Source organism: Nuphar pumila, chromosome 5, assembly GCF_984573655.1.
Source record: "Nuphar pumila chromosome 5, dmNupPumi1.hap1.1, whole genome shotgun sequence".
NCBI lineage: Eukaryota > Viridiplantae > Streptophyta > Magnoliopsida > Nymphaeales > Nymphaeaceae > Nuphar > Nuphar pumila.
In genome coordinates, this window is record NC_143253.1 from 19,846,552 (window position 1) to 19,861,612 (window position 15,061).

A 15,061-nucleotide genomic window follows, 5' to 3' on the forward strand; every position below is an offset into this window, starting at 1 on the left:
CTCCCTCCCCCGCCTTTTCTGTTCTGGCTGGCAGGGAGCATGCTCCCTGCCTCTGTGGCTCTTTGTCGGCAGGAGTGAGGCCCCTGCCTCCTCGTTGTTTGCTGACAGCAGGTCGACAGGGGCTCACAACCCCTGCCCCTGCTTCTTGCGCTTATAGCAAGTGCGCAAGGGCACGATGCCTCTGCCTCTGCTTTCCTTACGTCAGGATGGCGACAGTGCCCCTGACCTTCTATTTTTGGTATTAGCTTGCTAAGATCGTTACTTTTGCAGCTCGTGCGACAGATCCTGCTCGTGCTCCGCAACCCGAGTCGTCCATCGCTTACACTCGCAGACGCCAGCAAACTTGCAACTCTCAAAGGTAGGGGAAGATTGCACAGAAGACTTGTACAATTGAATTGAGTTCAATTAACTAAAAAGGACCGTTAAATAAATAAATAAATAAATAAATAAATATATATATATATATATATATATATATATATATATATATATATATATATATATATATATATATATATACGAGTATGCATTTAACTCAAGGACGCGGTTTCACGATCCTTGTCTTTTACTTTGCCGTCGCGCATCGCGCAAAGGTTTTGCGTTGCACTCCTGCTTACAGTCTTTTACTTTGCCGTCGCGCATTGCATAAAGGTTTTGCGTTGCACTCATGCTTACCGTCTTTTACTTTGTCGTCGCGCATCGCACAAAGGTTTTGCATTCCACTTCTACTTACAGTCTTTTACTTTGCCGTCGCGCATCGCGCAAAGGTTTTGCGTTGCACTCTTGCTTACAGTCTTTTACTTTGTCGTCGTGCATCGCGCAAAGGTTTTGCGTTGCACTCCTGCTTACAGTCTTTTACTTTGCCGTCGCGCATCGCATAAGGCTTTTGCGTTTTACTCCTGCTTACAGTCTTTGTCTTGCTGTCGCGCATTGTGCAAAGGATTTTGCATTGTACTTCTCCTTACCGTCTTTGCTTTGCCGTCGCGCTTTGCGCTTAGGCTTTTGCTTTTGCATATGTGTTATTACTGCCTTGCTATTACAGACGACGCACAAGTTTTCGCTCTTTGCGTATGCCTTAAAGGCATCTTCGGGCATTCACCGCTCTTTCTCTCCCTTTTGAGACAAGAGTTCAATCGGGAGCTGGTGATACACCTTCGTCTAAGGAGAGGGATACCTCGTAAGGATCCTAGCTCTTCGTGTACGCAGTCCTGCAGAGTCGACTTGAGATTTTAGGGAGCTGCGCAAAAGCATCAAAGACTGCCCCAAATCGAAGCATTTGGAAGGATGTGATTGGTTGGTTCTGTTCGTCTATTCGGCATATTTCGAGTAATCTCGAATTGGGGGTTCGAGCGAACTTCTTAACAAGGGTTTTGTTGAGAAACCTGTATCCCGTCTATCGAGGCCGATATCTAGTCATGCGAGGCATGTAGATACCTCGATAGCGGATGTGATTCTAGAAAATCGCATGCATAATATTGGCACAAGGTACTACTGTTTCAAAAGATAAACATTACATCTTTGTGAAACACTCCTGTTGAGGCTTCTATTGAGGAACTATACCCCTTTCATCCTAGAGTACTTGTAGTCGTGCACGACACGTCTAGTACTGCGATGATCGGATGAGACGGTCGTGCGACCTCGAATAGTGTTAAATGCACAATGCTGTAATCACATAAATGACCTCACATTCGCCTTCACAGGCAAGATGCTTGAATGGTTCAAAGACCACAACATAGGATGGGTCGTTAGTTAAATAACCCCTAATGCACCCATTCGCTTCTGGTTGTTCTGTCAAGGGAGAGGACAAAGCGGTACAAAACTCCAATGGACAGGTTGTTAACAACTACCCCACGGGCAATGACCCGGCCTCCCCAGTCATTGGAGTTAAGGGGAAAGGGGCTACAATAGTTAGCTCAACACTTCTGCAGAAGTTGGATGCATCCGTGACACTGCCTCATTTGGGGAATCCTCTCTCGGCTAAAGTCGTCCCTTTGAAGCGGACTCAACTAGCTATTCGGGTTATTGAAAATACATAGAATAACAGACGCCCGAACTAGTCTCAGTTGTTTATACGTTTTGCCTGCGCGTACCCGCATACCAGTAATATCGAAACATAAAGTTTGTTCACACTGGTGGATTGCTTGCTTGCTCGGTAGTTCAGTATGCTACTCGTTGAGCTGTACCCGCCTGTCGAGGCATTACTCTAGTTGTTAAATTGCTTACGCAGTTCTTTGCTAAGTAACATCTAGCTTCTCATACTAGTTAAATGCTTATAATAATAACATTATGTTGCTACATATTAGCATGTGATTTGCTTTACCCCTTGGTCGAACTGTTTGATGCTTATTGTAATGTAGCACTTGTTGGCTTGTATCTCTTATGATTGATGTGATTGCATACAGCTCGTAATCTACGAACTGGTGGCAACTAGGATTGATGTGGCCGCTTGTCTTATAAGCTGCTTACATATTGTGATATAACTGCTGCCGTATGATTGCTTATGAATTACTTGCTGATGGACTGAGCCATTTGATGATAATTGTATGTATTACGAGCATTGTTATGAGTGTTTGTCTTATTCAATTGTTTTGTTTGGTTGTCAGATAAAGTTAGTTACTCTTCGCCTATAGAATCAGCTGGATTGCCATATCTGCATGTTCTCGTGTGTTTTGTTTTACTATGTGCAGTGATACACTACATATTGCTGATATTCATGCTTGTGCCCATATGGGTGGCTACTGACCCAAGAGCGGTCAATTGTTTGGAGCAATCGACTGTATTGATGCATGTATCACTGAGTAGGGTGTCTGTTGAGGACCTGATCTCCAAAGGATTATCTGCGAGGGCCTGTATGATCAAGATCAGGTAACCAGCTAGAGTGGTAGATTCTCTGTGAGGATGTACACTGTCCACGAACGGGTAGCCACAAAGACGGTGAACTCCTGTGAGGAAGTGTATGGTCCAAGACCAGGTATACCATTTAGGGTGGAATTCCTTGTGAGGTTATACATTTCTCAGACCAGATGATCAAGCGTTGATCTTGTTGATTGTAATAGTGGCTATCGACCCTGAGAGCGGTCATTTGTGTTGATGCGTGTATCACAATGATTTTCATTGGATATGACATTTGTTGGGAACCGACTTCCCAAGGGTCTCACTGTGAGGGTATGTATGGTCCAAGACCAGGTATACCATCTAGGGCAGAATTCCTTGTGAGGTTGTACATTTCCCAGATCTGGTAATCCGGCTAAAGCGGTAGAATCTCTGTAAGGATGTACACTGTCCACGAACGGGTAGCCGCGAAGACGCTGAACTCCTGTGAGGAAGTGTATGGTCCAAGACCAGGTGTACCCTCTAGGGCGGTAATTCCTTGTCAGGTCGTATATCTCTCGGACCGAGCAATCCGACGTAGATCTTGTGTTTTTGCTTACCATAAATAGTCATGGTGAGCTGTGATGATCTTCTGAGATTGTTTGAGATAGCCAGTTATGAATCTATAGTTTTGGCTTTCTGCTTTAGCATGATTACACACTGATCCCTGATGTGAGAATCATATCTTTAGCGATTTTAGATCATGATCATGTTTTGGACCTTCTACGAACGGGTGAGCTTTTCTGAGAAAGTATGACGCCTTAGTGAGTCATAATCGGTGACAGTTAGCCGCGTAAGGCCTTGAGAGATGGGAATAGTTTAAGGTTGTTCAGGACAAAGCGTTTGTTAGAAGTAGTGAGAGCGATAAACGATGACCTAGATTAGATGCAGAGACCTCGTTCTAGGAACGAAAACAAACTTGTTGCGCGGTGGTTCACAACCTACGATCAATTGAATCGTATGCTATGTTATGGCAGTTGCGTTGCTTACTTACTTTGAACCGCTTACCCGTTTGCACTACTTACTCGTTTGCACTGCTTACCCTGTTGTACTGCTTACCTGTTTAACTGCATATCTGCTTTAAACTGCTCAACATACTGAATTAAATGTACTTAATTGAGTTTCCTGTAGTCTCTCTTGTGCACTTACTAGTTTTTCGCGAAACTAACCCATTCTATGAGTACAGGTGATGATTAGGTACACTACGGGCGATGACGTGATTGCAAGATGACTTCAAGACTTCTTCTTCCTGCTCTTAGCTCGCGTTCTGGACGCTTTGGGTTTTGTAACGAATTTTCTTTAGGATAACCTAATTTTGTGAGTTTTGGTTCTTTTAACAAAAGAAAAATCTTTCGCTGATTTCATAAACAAACTCTGAAGGAAAGAGATATTTCTAGTCTCTTGCCTGTTTTTCTGAAAAGATTCGCAAGTTTGAAATTTGGGGCGTTACATGATCAGTTGCTAAAAGTGAGGATATATTTGCAACATTAAGTGAGCAATATAGTGTGTGGTGCTTGACGGTCAAGTGGCTAGAATTGTAAATTTTTGACAAATCCTGAGCTCTAGATTGCTTGATTGCCAATTCAAGTTATAAAAAAATGTACAGATTTTCTTTCTTTTCGACTAAATTATAGGTGGTGCTTATTGAAATGTTTGGACTAATATTAATTGATCTAGCTATTGAAGTTGGATTAAAGTTATAACCTAACATTAGGACAGGATCCTAGCTGAGTTGCATCAACACAACTGGAACAGAATCGTCCTTTTGCATGTGAAGGAGGAAAGTGTGACTTATGCTGGATGTGGACTTAGCCTTGTGTACATAAACAGGGAAGACCTTGTACCTGATACTACCCTCTACTTTATCCTACCTTTATTGGAAATTGTCTGTCACACGGACACTTCACTTAGCATGTGTGTCCCGTGTTGACACGACAGGACACATCATGGACAGTCATGCCAGTTTCACATACAATCAAGATTTTGTCATTAACTTTATCTATTTTCATTTATGATTTTATTTACTTATTTTGTATTCATGAGTTTTTTTTTTCTTTTAAAATTTGCCATCGATTACATTACATTTCAATTTCAACTTAGTTTCATTATTTGATGTTCCTAACTGTAGTGATTTAGAATTGTTGTTTTTTACATACGTACATCTATGTGTGTGTACGACCGTATCCTGTGTCCTAAATTTTGAAAATTATTGTATGGTACCAAGCATATCCAGTGTCCTGCTCCCACATCTGTATCTATGTGACATGGGAATTTTTTTGGTTGCCCTAAGTCGAATGTTTTAACCATGTCAGTATAGAATTCATGCAATGGAGGTGATGTATGAATTCCTTGATTGAAAATTCTAAATTATAGTCGCCATTTGGAAACTTGGCGAAGTGTCAGAAACTTCGAGTTTTTTTTTTTATCTCCATTGTCAGTTTTATGCTGTTTAACCTATTCTTTCTGCAGGTTCATGGAGACAGCAAATGCTACTATTGCAGCATTAAGTCCGATCCACTGCACGAAGCAACGGAAGGTGCATGTTGAAGTCGATGCATCCACAATCCCTGCATTTTTAGTTGTCTTGGCTGTGCTCTGGTTCGTTCTTAGGCCCAGGAAGCCCAAGGCAAAGATCAACTGAAGTCAGCTTCGAGAACAGGGTGAAGTTTTAAGCTTGGGATGTGATCAACGGTGATCCCATGATCTGAAAAGTTGTGCACTCTATCTCATGTGCTCCTCCTTATCATCTTCTGAGGCGTAGTTCTCACCCTCGATGTGGCCAGCTGTTGTACTTGAAGACATTGATCCATATTTTGCCAATACTTGATCATGTGCTGCAACTGTATGGATGATCTCAACAGTTGGTACGGGAAAGATTTTGACATTTTTGTAAAAGCATTCTGTGCATCAAATTCTACACCAAAATTCGAATGTCAGAAAAATCCCGTTTGTTTTTTGTTTATTTTGCCATCTTGTGAAACTTTGAGGTGATAATAATGCGCCCTGCTATTTCATTAAATGTCTTGGTACTGTCCCACGTATGAAAGTGCAACAGTCGTTTATCGGAATTCCTTTTGTTCATTTTATTAACTCCCAAACATGCCATTACAATTTTTGTTTTTTTGATAATCCAAGGGAAAAGCTCCCCCATCGCCGGCCGGTTGGTAAAACCCTTGAGGTCCCCCTTGCCCACCTGAGTTCGGATCTGGTGCAATCACATGGATTATCTTTTATGCAAAATGTAATCTACATATAGACTCTTAACATATGGAAGATTTACTTTTAGATGTCTCAGTTTAAAAATATTTATATAAACATTTAACTTTTTAAAAAATTGCTCAAATTATCGTTTTAAAAAATATTTAGATAAACACTTAACCTTAATGTCATTGAATTTCTCATGCTAGTAACTTTTATCTTGGAATAAGATGAGTCTCATACAAATAATATTTATTTTGCAATTTCAATAATATTGATTACCAAAAAGGATCTAACAAATAACTACTCCAGTCAAATTTTTTATAGCCATAGTGAGTTATAAAAGTAGAAGACCTGCACGTAAGACATAGGTTGGCGAGAGAGACACCCAGTGCTGAATTCGATCTGCAGTGAGCAGCCTCTCTTCACAAACAAGGTATAACACCCAACCTGCTCTGTTTTTTTTTATAGAGAAAGCTGGGGTTAGTCAGACCCCTACCAGTTATACAACCATATACCATTGGGATTCCAACTTGCAACGTCCCAACACAAGGTGACATGCACTAACTGCTCCTGCCAGACAAGCGGAGCCACCGTTGGTCCCAACCCGCCCTTTGGTAATACACTTAGGGGTGTCAACAGGCCTGTTTTACTCGGACCTGACCTGAACCTATAGGGTCCAGGTATGGTGATAAATAAGAAGACCCAGGTCTGGACCCGAAGGTCCGATTAATACATGAACCTGGGTATAGTTTGTGAAATTTATTACCAGACCCGGACACGACCCGAATTCTGATTAAGACCTGCAATTTTTCAATGTAAAAATGATAAAAAAATATGGTTTTACTGGGTATGGTCCAGGTTTTGGTTCATGTAGTTCTTATCGGGTCCACATATGGTTTTTCGATTAGAATCGGGTCTTGACCCGATGCCATAGCCGAAAATCTGATCCAAGTTTGGTTCCACCTGAGTCCAAACCAAACCCAACCTGTTGACAGCCCTAAATACACCGGGTGCTTCTTTCTGATCTCTTAAGAAAAACTCCTCCTCCTCTAAAGCTATATTCGTGCATATCATCTTAATTTAATTTAAGACTATGTTCATGCATGCGCAGAAGAATGATTAAATGTTATAATATAGAGAGGTGGTATTTTATAATGAATTGCTTTCAGGTCGGTTTCCAAAACAGAGTCCAACTTGCAAAATCTAGACCAACCAAGGTAAAATTCTAATCGGATTCAGACTCTCGATCCGCATACAGGTCCAATCGTGCAAGACTTGGCAACCACACCAGCTTAATTAAATATGAACTATGTTCTCAAGGCTTAGCCTGGTTTCAATATCTATTTGTTTGCTCGGACCCATACCCATACTCAGACCCAGACCCTACAGTGCATCAAAGGCTGAATCAGGTTTGTTAGAACCAGTGATGATCCGACTCCTAGCTGATATAGAGTCTGTGCCTCTATGGTGTTTATGAGGCTGAAGGAGTTGGGGTGAAAATCAAAGGGTTTGGTGAGACATCCATTATCAATCTTGCACATAACAGATCCAGATCCAGACCCAGACCCAGACCCAGACCCTACACTACAATCTTGTCTGCATGCATGAACAGTCTTAAATTAAATTATGATGATATCTTGCCCCACAGAGAAGAGCTCTTAGATAAGTAAAGTTTATCTCAAAGTCTTATTATGAGAACAAATAAAATTAATGTATCCATTAAAAATGTATGCACGAATACAACATAAAATTATTTTTTCTTAAAGATGTATATGAAAAATAAGGAAAACAACTGCCCTTTTAGAATACTTGAATTGTCAACAATTGAAAGGAAGTGATTTTGGTGGTCGAACAACACAAGATCCACAGAATTCAGCCAGTCCACCCAAGATCTCAAGCTTGCTTGCTCATTCATGACCAGCACTGATTAACTTGTATGATACTCAAGCAACTTTGATTCTCAAAATTAGTCCCAAGTTGTAATAAGATGATGATCACAGGGTCTGCTCACGTGATAACAGGCTACAGTGGAAGGCCGTGCTAAACCCCACAAGCCAAAGCTGTGTAGGGATGGCAGTGGATCTGGGCGAGAGCGGGAGACAAGCTATCCACCTCTGCCCCATCTCAAAATTTTTTCCTTTATCCGGCACAGGTTTTGATTTTCATCTCCAGCGTCGGTTCATTCACCGTTTTATGTCCTCTATCCCCATCCCAAATGGGATGTGTACAGACGGATTCTCATTTCTTTCCGATTCACTGGAACTTCCGGGTTAGGAAACAAATATATATAAGGGATTTAAATATTATTTTATAAAATATTAAAGGTATATTAGTAAATTTAATAACGAAAATCAGGGGCGTGATGGATCAAGGGAAAGAGTAAATCCACCTCGCCGCCATCCCTGCGTGGGTTTTGATTTTCACTTTCATCCCTGTTCCATTTTCCGTTTGGTGTTCCTCCATCCTTGCCCCAAATGGAGCAGGTTTGGACAAATTTTCATTTCTCCTGATCAACTGCCATCCCTAAAGCTGAGTATATTTTTTTTACACAGAGAAATTGATCTGGCGCCAACTATAGAGCTATCGCTTGCCCTCTATAAGATCACCCTAAAGAAACAGATAGCTACCTTATACAATAACAACTTTCTCAATTAAGTTTTATATATATATATATATATATATATATATATATATATATATATATATATATATATATATATATATATATATATATATATATATATAGAGAGAGAGAGAGAGAGAGAGAGAGAGAGAGAGGATTTACTTTGAGATAGGTTAACATAGAGAGCTTGAGAGGGAGGGTTTCACCGTTTTTTTTTTTTTTATTTATGACAATTATTAAGAGAGAGTAATAGGTTGTTACACTTTTTTGTGGTTGTCATAAAAATTATAATATGCCATGTAATTAATAATTTTTTTTTTAAAACTCTATCAAGATGGGCAAACAAAATTTTAATGACACTATTACAACACATGGTGAGTGTCATTTAAAAAATTATAAAGCCTGTAATTTTTGGCATCTAGTGCCTCTGCTTATGCTTTAATAATATTTAAGAATTACAAAAGTGATTTTTAATAATTTAAAAAAGAAAAGATTAAATGTGTCTTTACTATTTTAATAATTTAAAAAAGAAAAGGTCAAATTTGTCTTTTATGCTTCTGCTTTTATAATATTTAGGAATTTCAAAGGTGAGTTTTAATATCGTCATAAAAAGTGAGTTTTAATAATTTTAAAAAGAAAAGGTTAAATGCATCTTTTTAAAGAATTAACTATTTTAATAATTTAAAAAATAAAGGTTAAATGTGTCTTTTTAAAGAGTTAACTAGAGTAATGCAACAAAAAAAAATAGGGAAATTTTCAAATACCCCCCAAATGTTTGGACCTAATTCATTTGAACACTAAACGTTTGGGACTTTGCAAAATGCCCACCAAAGTTTTTACTTGGGTTAATCAAATGACCCCAATCATAAACTGACATTGGGTTATTTTTGGGTTAACATAACTCATGTTTTGAAGTTACCATTTTACCCTTATAATTAGGAAAATAAAATCTGTCAACTAAATGTATTTAGCAAAAAAAATTTATTACCTACACTGACACTTAAACTGTTAACCTTTTTAATATAAACCACAACTCAAACCACTACACCATGAAGTTTATTGTTGAATATTTTTTGAAAAACAATTATATATTTAGATCGTGATAAGCCAATCGGCCTAACAAATACTTGACATACTATAACGCAATTGGGTTTCTTTGGTTCCTCAATTATTGATCCGATAAATATCCTAACACAAACTAATTGCATCTTTATTTGACCCAAAAGCCCAAGTGGTTATATATAGTTGACAAAAGTTTTACTAATTCAAGAATCAAGAACCATTAGCTATTGCTGTGATAGTAAACATGTGAGTTTTAAGATTTTCATTTAGATCTGACAACTTAATCTACTTAATTTTGAGCCTATGGGGATTTGGGAAAAGTGGCAGCTGCATAATGCTTTTTTAGCTTATCATGAGATTATCACCACTAAATAGGGGTTTCAGGTTGTTTTTTGGAAATTTGACCTTGCATATGTGTTCAGCATGATTGATTTGCTAGAAAATAACACTTGGATAATGTTTTTTAATAAAAAATATATTTTTTTAAGCATTGACTATTTTTGAAAATTATAGACTATTGATTTTTTAAATCTTAATTATAAAACCTAACTATGTGCTATAATTGAAAGATTAAGAGTTTATTTCTATAAAATTAAACATGTTGATCACATCTGTATGATCAGATTTTAGTGGGTCGAGTAATTGTTGGGTTGATTGGCTTATTACAATCAAAATATATAATTTTTTTTATTAAATATTCATCAACCATATTCAAGTATCATTGTAAGCAATAAAATTTTTGCTAAGTACATTTAGTTGACAGCCCTACACATTTTATTTTCCTAGTTACACAAGTAAAATGGAAAAGTTAGGTTAACCCAAGAACAACCTAATGTTAGTATTAATGTCATTTGATTAACCCAAGTAAAAACTTTGTTGGGTATTGGTAAAGTTTGAAATGTCGGGAGGGAATTTGATTTTTTTTTTCAAAAAATAACTCAAGCCAACAAATGAGCAATTTAGTGAAAAGAGAAGCTTTTAACTTCAATATTTAAAAACTGAGGTAGCTAAGAATAAATTATCCCTACGTTAGCTGCCTATATGTAAATTATCCAAGCTAAAGAACCAGTAAAAAGGTAAATATTGAAAAGTAAATAGAACTGCCAAGCTGTCAAAGCCCGTTTCCTCTATTTTTGGTGCTCATGGACTCAATTTTTGTTATATCCAGCTCATGTGGTGGGCCCACATTGGACCCTAAACATGGTCCTGGTCCATGCTCTTCAAGCAAGCCTTTGACAACGTTCTTAATCTTTGTAATTTTTATCACAGCGATGTGGGTCCCAATTAGTTGACTTGGCCCTCGTAGACTCGTGTAGTCAATATAAAAAGGACCATATGGAGACTGCCCCACCAAGTTGGTTGGGGATCAAAGTTTGGGTCGGATCTTGACTTTCCTAATGGGTTCGGTATGTGTGGTTTCACTCTTACATCTTTGCTTTTAAGTTGGAGAAGACTTGCTCTCAAGTCTTTATCCCGATTACACTTGTTCTTGTTGTGTTCTAACTATAGAAAATAATAAACCATTGTGACCTCTCAAAGAGATAGATCACGCAAGTGTAGAATGAAAAATTCATCATCTAATGACTGTTGTGGCGTGTAACCAAATGGATCTTCATATAAAAAATCAATCAAATCAAGAAGATCCATCTTAAGATGCATTTGGATCCAGTTATAATCAACCGGATCTAAGTTAGCCTTAATAGGATCCATGTGAATAATAGTTGGTCCAGCGTCAAATGGATAGGATACGTTGGGAATACTGGTTGGTTCCAAAATAACTCAAAGTTGGCTTAGATAAAAAAAAAGTCTATCTAAGAAGGTTTAAATAAGTAAGCTCAAGCAAGATTTGGGGGCAAAGTTGGATCTAAAATGGGTATGCTCGAGTTAAATACGGATCAAAACCAACTTTTTTGCCTTAAACCAGAAGGGTTTGAAGTTGAAAGGGTAAAGCGGGTTGCAACTCCCATCATCCATCACAATAGAAAAGAGAGAATGTGGAGGATGAGCTAGGGTTTTGCAACCCATATCTCTCCTCCATCTCCTTTAGAGGATAGCTAGTAGCACCACCACCGGTGACGAGAGAGGGTGGCGTCGATGAGAGGTGGTCGGTGGCGACTTCTTCACTTGATTTTGGTTAGTGGGGGGTAGCTCTTCAGTAGGAAAATCAGAAGAAGGAGATAATGATGAGGAAATCAGAGAAGGGAGAGACGTCAGAGCAGGGCTGTTGTTGGCAGGCTTGGCCCCCACCGATCTGTACCACTCGAGGACAAGTCAGCATATGGGTCGGTGCCAGTGGTCTACTTCTGCCCTACCGAGAAAATAATAGACGAGGGAGGGGGAGGGATGGCGGTCAGCTCGGGTGGAGTCCCACTTGCTTGGAGAGGGTGGTGTATGTTCCCCCCCGATGATTCACTTAATCCCACGTCTGTGTTCGGGGCTTTGAATGAGCACCACGTATACAAGCACATGGGGCTCGTATTCCCGTGTATGTTGACATAACTTTGCATCGGACTCTGGTGTTGTTGTAAAGACTTAAGTACCCTTTTTTGCTATTCTTCTTATAAAGTGATGGTTTGAGAAAATGACAAAAATGCCCTTTATTCAAAAAAGAAAAAAACAAACAGTTCAAAAAAAGGACAAACTTGTCCTCCATCCAGAAAGTCGAGGATGATGTTGACTCTTCAAAGTCTTCTTCTTCTTTCTCCGTAAAACACTGTAAAACCCTCTCTCTCTCTAGAGAAGAAATCAAGGGAGACAAAGAGTTCTCCCTGGAGAAGGCCATGAACATCAACCCTCTCACTTCTCTCTCTACTTATGTGCACATCCAACAGACGATCCTACATTACTTCATCAAACACCGACTGACCTGCACACTGACTGTAGCATCGTTCAACTTGAAGAGTTGTGGAGTCTGATTCAGAGTTTTTACCCTTACAGAAGGGGGGTCTGAGGGCTCCTCCCAGCATGGGTAGCATCATTCAACTTGATTCGTTGTGGAGCCTGATTTAGAGTTTTTGCCCTTACAGGAGGGGGGTCCGGGGGCTCCCCCCCGGCACGGATCCCGCTGCGCGGTCAGCGGGCGGGGGTCCAGTGGGGGTCGCCCCTGGCGGGGGGCTCGAAGGGCAGCGCCCTCCGGACCAAATTTTTTTTGGGCCTTCCAACAGCGATTTGTAGTGTTATCGAGCTTTCCTACAGTGATTTGTAGTATTTTCGGGTCTCCAATGAGCCCTACAACGATTTATAGTGTTATCCGACTTTTCAACAGCGATTTGTAGTGTCTTCCACAAATCGCTATAGCGATTTATAGTGTTTTTGGATCTCACTATAGTGATTTGTAGTGTCTTCCGCAAATCGCTATAGCGATTTATAATGTTATTCAGTAAGCAAATCACTGTAAATCGCTACCCGAATTAGGATCAACTTGTCAGAGCCATATCACCCTAACCGAATATCATATTCCAAATCCGTAAAAAGTGGTGTCTTCGTTATTGAGTCTAGTTTATTCCTGTAAAATTTAAGCAATTTCTTTTGTCATTTCATTCCCTATTTTAACTAAAAACCAGACCCTTATTATTTTGTGTTATTTGAGTTGCACAACACCATTCTCGCTTGACATCCACATCTTGATTCTGGCATGCTCCCTGTTGGATTTTCCATTGATTTCTTTCAACCTTGCTTGGAACAAACATATGTCTTTCTCACCACGACACCCTGTGCATTTTTTAACCACGACACCCGGGACTCGTGCCGGGGGGGGGGGGGGGGAGCCCCCGGACCCCCCTCCTGTAAGGACAAAAACTCTAAATCAGGCTCCACAACGAATCAAGTTGAACGATGCTACCCATGCTGTGAGGAGCCCCCAAACCCTTCTCCTGTAAGGGCAAAAACTCTGAATCAGGCTCCACAACGAATCAAGTTGAACGATGCTATCCACGTTGGGAGGAGCCCCCAAACCCTCCTCCTATAAGGGTAAAAACTCTAAATCAAGCTGCACAACTCATCAAGTTGAATGATGCTACCCACGCTGGAAGGAGCTCTCAGACCCCCCTTCTGTAAGAGTAAAAACTCTGAATCAGACTCCATAACTCTTCAAGTTGAATGATGCTACACACGCTGGGAGGAGCCCTCAGACCCCCCTTTCTGTAAGGGTAAAAACTCTAAATCAGACTCCACAACTCTTCAAGTTGAATGATGCTACCCACGCTGGGAGGAGTTTCCAGACCCCTCTCCTGTAAGGGTAAAACTCTGAATCAGAATCTACAACTCATTTAGTTGAATGATGCTACCCACGTTGGGATGAGCCCCCAAACCATCCTCCTGTAAGGGTAAAAACTCTGAATCAGGCTCCACAATAGTCAATGTGCAGGTCAGTCGGTGCTTGATGGAGCAATGTAGGATCTTCTGCTGGATGTGCACAGAAGCAGAAATAGAAGGGAGAGAGAAAGTGAGAGGGTTGATGTTCATGGTCTCCTCCAAGGGTGATTTCTTTCTCGGATAATCCTGCAATGCAGAGACTGAGTCTTAAATAATCATCTTCGGGGCACTTAAGTCTTTACAACCACTCCTTTTCAAGAATCGACATTTCTTTTTGCACCAATGGAGGAGAGGGTACTTAAGTCTTTGCAATCACATCAAACTCCAATGCTAATTAATGCTGACAAACATGGGGATACGAGACACACATGTTAAAATACGTGGTGCTCTTTGGGACTCCCGAACATGAGATGTAGCTAACTGCCCTGTTCGTGGGGGGGACATATAACCTGCTTTGACTTGCTTGGGTAGGGCGCGAGGCACCCTTGCCAATGGGTATGCTGGCTAGGAACTAGAGGTGCAACTGGTCCGATGGCAACCCTTTGATCGACTCTGGGTCGACCATCAAGGCATAAGTGGTGGGTTAGTTGGCTTGCAATCCAAAGGACAAGGGGATAGAAGGAAGAGGGGTCAGATTGGGTGAGGGAACACACGGGACATGGAAAGGAGAGAGTGGAGGATGATGGGGGTGACAGTGGACAAGGGGCCAGTGGTACAAGAGAAGGAGGAGGCACATCAAGCCAAAACTCATAGCCTTCTGATGGGACGTGTGATGGAGATAACTTGGGTGACTGGAGAGCCGCATCGGTGGTGGTGATGGAGGATGCACCGATGATGGTAGTGCCTGGTAAGTTGGCGATGGGTATGACCTGGCCGGGAGGGTTGGTTGATTTAGGTTCTTATTTTCACCTCCTATGTCACGCATGACTTTCTTCTTTCAATATTCTGAACGTTGCATTGCTTCTTCAACAAACTCTTTTAACGTTAGAG

The 15,061-nt window shown here is 40.4% G+C and overlaps 1 protein-coding gene across 1 annotated transcript in view; it reads left to right on the forward strand.

Annotated features, from left to right (window-relative positions):
• Positions 1 to 5,952, forward strand: part of LOC149837026 (uncharacterized) — a 37,524-nt gene extending 31,572 nt beyond the window's left edge. The window contains exon 25 of the mRNA XM_090007210.1: positions 5,341 to 5,952. Coding sequence (XP_089863336.1) covers positions 5,341 to 5,512 — 172 coding nt within the window. The 3' untranslated portion in view covers positions 5,513 to 5,952. The remainder of the gene's footprint in view (positions 1 to 5,340) is intronic.
• Positions 5,953 to 15,061: the final 9,109 nt, after the last annotated feature.